Source organism: Prunus mume, linkage group LG8 (assembly GCF_029339155.1).
Source record: "Prunus mume cultivar Tortuosa linkage group LG8, ASM2933915v1, whole genome shotgun sequence".
Classification (NCBI taxonomy): Eukaryota; Viridiplantae; Streptophyta; class Magnoliopsida; order Rosales; family Rosaceae; genus Prunus; species Prunus mume.
In genome coordinates, this window is record NC_142705.1 from 22,603,155 (window position 1) to 22,611,203 (window position 8,049).

Here is an 8,049-nt window from a genome sequence, read left to right on the forward strand (position 1 = left end):
TGCCAAAATGTCTCGCAACCTAGAGTTCCCTATTTTTGGCAAACTGCAAAAACAGAGAAGAAAGAGGCGCTAAAGGGTTGATACATCTGCTTTTATATGGAGGGCACCTTGTGGTCATTTCACGTCTCCAAGTGATTATATTAGAATACAATTTGTAGCCTGATTATTTCAGCACACTATTTCTGAATTGTGATTACACCAGCTTATTTCCCTAGTTATAAATCCATGTCTTCCATGAGAAAAGAGTAAAAAATAAATAAACGGAAGATGGGTAAGAAGTAGTGGAACATGAAATCCTTTTGAGAAGATATACAGAAACATGAAATCCTTTCCACATTCACATTCAGTACACGACTACAGTCAGAACTCAGAACTTACATCACCTTCTATGGCGTCTTGCCTTCAGCTAGCTAGTAGCAGAAATTTACTTTGGACGCCTAAACAAGCAGTATGACAAAAGCTGCGCCTATGACATGGTTAACTAGTTTTACCAAAATTCCCAGAATGCTGACTGGTGCATAAAATTAACTAAGTCATTCCTACCCGTTCTATACAGCCACTACATGTTACTTCAAGGAGCCAGTCCAAATTAGTGTCATCTACCTTAGAAGTTACACAAAATACAACCTAAGCCAACTGCAGACGGCACTACCACTTGAGAAAACCTACTCGATCCGTGCTACCCACAACATTCTCATCGGTAGAATCTGATGCACTTCCCACGGTTTCGTCTGAACTCTCGCTTGGAAGGAGTTGTATACGGTCAGCATGCTCGATGATCCAATCAGTGACTTCAGGAGATGATGCCCATTCTGCTATAGCTTAGCGGGTTGATTCCTGTGTGAACTCATCCCACTCTTTCTTTGTGAACTTCTTTCGGCTTTGCATCTTGTGGAAGGTTGAATAGTACTCCTGTTGATCACGTGCCCTAAAGGATGGTGACGTGACACCTGCAAGAAACAGACACAAATAGCATAACTGAATGTGTCAAATAGCCGTCCCAGAACCATGCCCAACTGGTAATACTTTGATAAAGTGATCAACGAAACAACAACAAAAAAAAGTAAAGGAACTGAATTTCGCGAGGGGATCTTACTTTCCTTCACACCAAAGGCAAAAGTAAAAAGAAAGTAATTTGAGGGGCATAAAAACCAAAACAGAAAGTAAGGAAAATCTTGAAGAATATTTCTCACTTTAAAAATCATAGGGGGGGAAGAGAGTTTCCGCAATGAAAAAATAACATATTGGTCATGATACACTTCAGCGTGTATAAAAACATCCATTTTTTGGGATTCCTTTTGCATGATGGTTTAAGCTGAAAAGGAAATGGATATTCTGCATTTGAAGACTTGGTTTTTTTTTCTCTACATAACCAGAACATAACCCAAACTCTTTGTTAAAGTATATAAGAAAGCAATCCGTGTACTACTGAGCAGCTGGAACAAAGAATCAATCAAAACATGCAGAAACATAACAGATAAAATAAAACAAAAAATACCTTTGACAGGAGGGTCAGACCAAGCAGATAGAGTTGTTGGACTCTTCCAGTTCTTCTTTTGTGGGCTAGACCTGCTAAGAAATTCTGGACGACCGTGTCTGCCCTTGACCTGTCTACCCTGCTGCAGCCAAGGACTCCAGCTCCCAGCACCCAACTGATGCCTGCATATAATCATAGTAATATATTTTAATCTGAAAAACAGTACAACAAAAATGACCAGCTGCAAATAGTTCTGGGATACAAAATGTTATGTCATCAAATGCTAAGAACACAACGACCATATTCTCATGAATATTCAAAGATTCTCCTTATCAATGGTCATGACTGCATCTATTCATCTAACAGCACTTTCTTAGACTAATAATTTTTACCTCCGAAATACAAAATCAAGGCAGAATCGCTAAACTCGTTTGAAGAAAAATATACTGTTATTGACAATTGCAATTAATTGAATGATGAGACAGTACAGTAATGAAATAAAACCATCTCTACTAAGATTTCTTCGATACTACGATGCATTCACTTCTTGAATAACAAGAAAGTATGTAGGGAAAGAATATAAATCTTGCCGTTTCAGAGAAGTGATGAGCTTGCAGATAATCCAGCAAGAAACCAAAGCCCCCACTGCTAAAGGAGTATCGAGAGTGCTCTGAGAAATAATGAAAAATGGAAAAAGCACACATATTAAGAACAAATGAGAACAGCAAAGAGCAATAACATGAAATGTTCGCAATTACTACAATTTATAAAACTAAATTTAACAGCAGACTACTCCAGAATCAACCAATTCAATCATAAGTGCAATGGGTCAACAAGAAAAATGTAAATGAAAAAAGTTTCAAGTGACATTGTCCTAATAGTACCAGGCAATGAAGAGGTAAATTGTGTTTCTCTGGTTGAAAATTGATCCTCAAAAGGAGAAGTAATAGTACAGGAAACACAAATCTATGTTTACTAAACTTGGCTATACAAGGTGAGATGTTGTATCTGTCTATTGAGTATTCAGTGTACATTCATTTACTAACTAAATCTTAGGACATAAAGACATGGCCTTATAATCCAATAATTCTAATTAGTCTCCATTTTCGCATTTCAGATAAAAAATTGCTGACTTTGTTTGCACTGAACGTTCATTCAAAAATACTTTTAGCTAGGTAAGATTCATTTGTTACACATGCAGTGATTTGGATGTTTGACTATAAGATTGTTCACCATGCTGTGTCTTCAAATGGTACTTCTCTTCTAAGGTTCCATGTAACAATACGGTTGCAAATTGCTATCCCACATTAAGTTTAATTAAGCAGGGAAATGTTTGTACTTGAATATCGAATATACAGCCAAAAGGAAAGTGAGAAAACACCTGCAAGATGGAGGTGGTTCCAATTATGCGCATCGCCCACTTAACAAATTGGGCTATACCAACATCTACTGTTCCATCTTTTGAGACAACAAACCTCCTCACAATCCAGTACCCTAATGCAGCTCCCATGAGGATAATTCCCACTAGTAAAAATACTGAGACCTGCCAGCAAAACATGACTAGGTAATTGGGCAAGACAGTAATATCACAATGTAAACCAAGGAAAAATGTCAGAAGCAGATAATTAGTCTAAACTTTGTCTTCCCACCATTTATCTTCACGCAAGTAAATGTAAAGGCCTTATATTATAAGGATTACAAAATTAATTATCTCTCTTACTAGTTGTTAATTTGCACACATGCGTGCACAAGACAACCTTACAGTGTTTACCAATGCAGGGTTTCTTGCCACTAATACTAAACACCACATCAAACAAAACAGAAAACAATAGAAGTTCAGGTAAACTAGTGAAGCACGACTTATTGGATCCAAAATTGCAATTATAGTCTACAGATGACGTACTAATGTTAAGTGGTTTTTGCATAATTGTGATCCCAGCAACTATAGGTAACCAGTTGCACAGGAAACCAGCCCTTTGAAATAATTTTATCAAATACTTTTTACTTTTTTGTAAAAAAATATTAGACAATGTTATAATAAAGAAAAATCCATAACGACAGTATGCCCTTTATCCTCACTGCTGTCACTCATCAGTGCCACTATTTAAATCTGGATGAACCTACAAATAGCTAAAATACATTTCAGAAATATTCAAATTAGAGGTTTTTTTTTTTTTTTTTACAGGAACTCAAAAGTGAGCTCATTCATATTACAAATAAAATTTGAATTTCCTCTTGGTGAAGGCATAAGACTGAATTTAGTTCTAACTTACAAATGAGAACAACAAACACTACTCATAAGTTTAGGGCTCTACATGCACCATCCAACTTAACCAAATTTTTATTCTGATGTGTTTGTAGTTACCAATGTATTTTCCTTCATCATCCCTCATCAACCGCTCCCATTTTTTTATGTATCTCTCCGCCCTCTCTTTAAATAAGAAGAAATAGAGACAAAAATGTTATGAAACGGGAAATAAGGTAGTCCACATAGTAAAATCCCATTAAAAAATAATTAATATGAAAATAGGCATATCATGAAAATGTTTATGCGAAACCTTTTTTTCTTCCTCATGTCTGAATTCAGCATGCTATAATTACGAGATTAATATAAGCAATTTGGTCCACATGGAGTGCCTTCATAATTAAGGATTACAAGGTTGCATTTTTTCCTTTTATCAATAATCAAGGATTTCAGTATACACTTGAGGGGGCGGGTGTGGGTGTGGGGTGTGTGTGTGTGTGTGTGTGTGTGTGTGTGTGAGAGAGAGAGAGAGAGAGAGAGAGAGAGAGAGAGAATGTATGAAGAAGGCACAAAAGACTGTTTCCTTGATATCTCTTAATATAATGCCAAACTGCAGATATATTGTCATGCTCATCAGAATTTATCCCAATAATGCAAAATAAATCCGCTGGTCCATATTTTCATGACATTTTGAAAATATGGATAATATACCTAATATTAGAATTGGAATCACAAGCATCCAAAATATAAACGGTTCAATACAATTAGGATAAGATTAAGGGAACAAATACTTACTGGGTTGTGCATCTCTTCACTTAGCCCAAAATTTAGAAGAATTGAATTTACCAGCATAGAAAATTGATGAAAAAGAAAAGATCCTGCTCCAAGCTGTGAAAGGCATATAAATTCTGAGATTTACTTGCACTATATATTATACGAAGTTAATGAGTTACCCTGAAGCAAGTGAAGATTCGAGATACCAAGCCTTACCAGTGATCCATAGATAGTAAGATAGAAGACATTTTTTCTTCCAGTTGGCAACAACTTCATTCCCTAAAAGATTAAAGAAAAAGGGTTATGAAAAACATTGCCTACAAATTTGCAAGCTAAAAACTGCAGATGAAAGCCAAAAACATCACCTAATTCCTACAAATTCATTATTGCGTGCACTAACAGATACATGTGTAACAGAAAGCCAAAAAAAAACCTACTCTTGATTTTATGCTGCACACCTAGTTTAAGAGGAAATCATAACCTAAGGGCAGAAGTTGAGCAAAGTGAAATGCACAGATCTCCCCTTTTAAGTATTTATTCGAGCAAAGTGCATAGAAAATAAGGCATTTAAGAAATAGGCAAAAAGTCATCTTTGTCCCTGTAGTTTGCCACTTTTACCACTTCAGTCCCGTAGTTTCAATTTTTTCAATTTATCTATGTAGTTTTCAATTTTTTCAATTTTATCCTTGTAGTTTTCAATTCAAAGAAATTCAAGAACACATTTCAAGTTTTGTCTAAATTCCTCCAAACTCCGTTAAGTTTTGACCACGTGCCCCTTATAAAGGGGTATTTTGGTCCACTTGAGTCAAATTCCTCCCAATTCACCAAAATTTTAATACAGAGATGCAAATTTCAACACCCTAAATCCCAAAATCGCACTTAAAGTGAATGGGAAGAGCTCTCGCTTGTATTTCACCACTAGATGGCTCAAATGAACTAAAATGCCCTCCACGTGCCCCTCACTCAAAGCTTAACATAATTTGGAGTAATTTGACAAAAAAATTGAAATTTGTCCTTAAATTGCTCCAAATGGAAACTATAAGGATAAAATTGACAAAATTGAAACAACAAGGACAAAAGTGGTAAAGCCAGCAAACTATAGGGACCAAAAATAAACTTTTGCCTAATTCAGTTTTGGGATAAATAAAAAAACTGTAGCCACAATCTCCAAGTAATGAAGTTAAGCAGAGTGCACACTGGAGATCATAATCATAAAAGCATTGGACAGATGCTCCCTTTAATTATTTACTTGAGCAGTATTTGTTATATACTGGATATGGTCAGAGACTCCAGGTTTGTGTTTCCATCCATATGCTTCTCACGCAGTAAAAGAAAAAGTCAAAACCAAACATAAATTAAATGAAGAATTGAAAGAAAGAAAAGAAAAAAAATCATTCAATTGGGCACAGATATACACCTGGGAAACACAAATAAGTACCTGGAAAAGAAGGATTATAATGATCAGAAAAACTCCTATAGCCATTGAACTGCTATAATAAAAAGGAACCCAACTGCTGACAATTGGTGCCAGCAATAGTAAAAACAATCCCAGTGCTAGGCACACAAGGCGCCATTTCTGAGAATCTGCAAAGACAAAATTGAAATAATTATCAAAGCTTGCAAATTGTAGCATAAGAAATTGTAGTCAGCGATAAATTATTTTACTTCTGGCAGACCTTCTTTAACAGTAATGGTGACCGAACCAGGTATTTCATCATTGAACTTGACATCAATATATTTTTCATCATAAGGGGACATGACAGTGCTCCATAACTCTTTCTGAAGATTTTTCCAATTATCCTTTTCACACTGACACAGTACAAGAGAATTATTCCTGCAAACAAACTAATGAGTCAGACAAAGCAATCCACAGAAAAAAGAAAAATAAGTTGTATTTGTGAGTGTGTGTGTGTGTGTAAATATAAATATATGCTAAAGAAAATGAGTAAGTGACAGCAACAGGAGAAGGGAGGGTTAAGCAAGCATGCACTTAACAGTAAAAAGTCGTGACATTTTACTCACCTGTGAAAGCAGACCTCAATTTTGCTATACAATTTCTCTGGGATTTCAGGAGATGGAGACAAAGTAATTCGAAGTGAACTTGCATAACTCCCAAGTTTTAGCCTGGATATACCAGAAACTCGTACCCGTTCACACAATAAAACATCTTTAGAACCATAAGTATAAAGCGGTGCTGGGCTGACATCTAGTAGTGGGTTTTCAAGATCAACACCTGTGATTTAAAATTGCTGAAAGTTATTTTGAAATATAGAAACAAACACGGGAAAGTATAAAAGAGAAAAGACACAAAGGCATCAATCAAAATCTTCGAAGTTTAATATCCATAATAATATATTAAACACACTGTATAGGTACAAAAAATTCAAATTCAAAATCATAGCTAAATAAAGTGCACAGATTAGTGTATGTTATTGATCTGACCCTAATAGAAACTTGAGTGGTATGGTACAATATATATGTTAAAAGACCAAATCTAGAACGAAATAATGCTAAACAATAAGTACCACTCTATTTTTAGGCCAAAATCGACATGTTTGAAACCCTAAATCAGCCAACAATTTGACACTTCACTCATGCAATAGAGAAAACCAAAAAACCAAGCAGCATAACGGTAACCTAACTCTCCCTCTGGTTACCATGAAAGCCAAAGGTAGAAAGAAAAACGTGGAGACTAAAGCGCAGTGGCACTAATCATTTCCATAGCAAATGAACAAGCTGCAAACTATACCAAACCTATGCAGAACAAGTCAAGTAGAAGCTTTCACTTTCTTAAATGGAAAGACATTAAAAGAACAAACCCACATAAAAAAGTCACTGATTTTCCTGTATTTTCTCAGAAACCAAGCAAGCGACCAACCATCTACACTATGAAAACCGAATACAGAGGGAAAGAAAAGGACGACAGATACCTTTGATAGCGCCGTCGTCAGTGGCGAGTGAGAGGGTCGAAAGCGAGAGACAGAAAGTGAAGAGAAGGACAAGAGTGGCGGAGGAAGGAGAGCCCATTGCATCGCACGCTCGCGCTACTCTCTGCTCTCCGAAAGAACTTCCGCTCCAAGTCCCCTTCTCTTTTTTTCTTCTTGTAATATGCGCCTATGGGCTGTGGGCTAATTTTCGAGCAATGCTGCCTCAACTTACTTAAGAGGAGGATTTTAGGGCATGTTTACATATATCATAGTTGGAGTATATAAAAGTTTCCTTAAAAAAACAAACAGGAGTATATTATATATATATTCCTCTTCTATTGAGGAATCCTCAAATAAATTATTTAAGGGACACCCTTTAGGATATCCTAAATTTTTTTTCCCTATGATCCAAATCATCTATTTTTTAGGTCTTCATTCATAGATCATCTTTACAAAAAATTAGACAAATCAGAAACCATTTCGACATCCAATTGTGTCTTACAAAATCAATGAATACGGTGCTTCGAGAAAGTACTAAAATTTCAATAACTCAAATGAGTAGTCAAATGATATCGGATTCAAGTAATTTTTTGTAGAGATGATCTTTGAATGAGTATCTACAAAAT

The 8,049-nt window shown here is 35.8% G+C and overlaps 1 protein-coding gene across 1 annotated transcript; it reads right to left on the bottom strand.

Moving 5' to 3' along the window:
• Positions 1 to 310: 310 nt before the first annotated feature.
• LOC103342304 (guanosine-3',5'-bis (diphosphate) 3'-pyrophosphohydrolase, putative (DUF2215)) lies at positions 311 to 7,652 on the bottom strand. Its single transcript, XM_008245915.2, has 10 exons — positions 7,427 to 7,652; positions 6,519 to 6,729; positions 6,173 to 6,330; positions 5,935 to 6,080; positions 4,713 to 4,775; positions 4,518 to 4,610; positions 2,859 to 3,020; positions 2,068 to 2,147; positions 1,499 to 1,659; positions 311 to 950 (listed from the first exon to the last, which is right to left on the bottom strand). The coding sequence occupies exons 1-10, from the start codon at positions 7,521 to 7,523 to the stop codon at positions 823 to 825; spliced, it is 1,299 nt and encodes a 432-aa protein (XP_008244137.2). The 5' UTR covers positions 7,524 to 7,652; the 3' UTR covers positions 311 to 822.
• Positions 7,653 to 8,049: the final 397 nt, after the last annotated feature.

Excerpts from the sequence above, each read along its gene's own strand:
- LOC103342304 (XM_008245915.2), bottom strand. The coding sequence starts at position 7,523 with ATGGGCTCTCCTTCCTCCGCCACTCTTGTCCTTCTCTTCACTTTCTGT. Across the intron at positions 4,776-5,934 it reads TTATAATCCTTCTTTTCCAG|GGAATGAAGTTGTTGCCAAC; the intron begins GTACTTATTTGT and ends TTAATCTTTTAG. Across the intron at positions 3,021-4,517 it reads GTGAAGAGATGCACAACCCA|GTCTCAGTATTTTTACTAGT; the intron begins GTAAGTATTTGT and ends TTTTGCTGGCAG.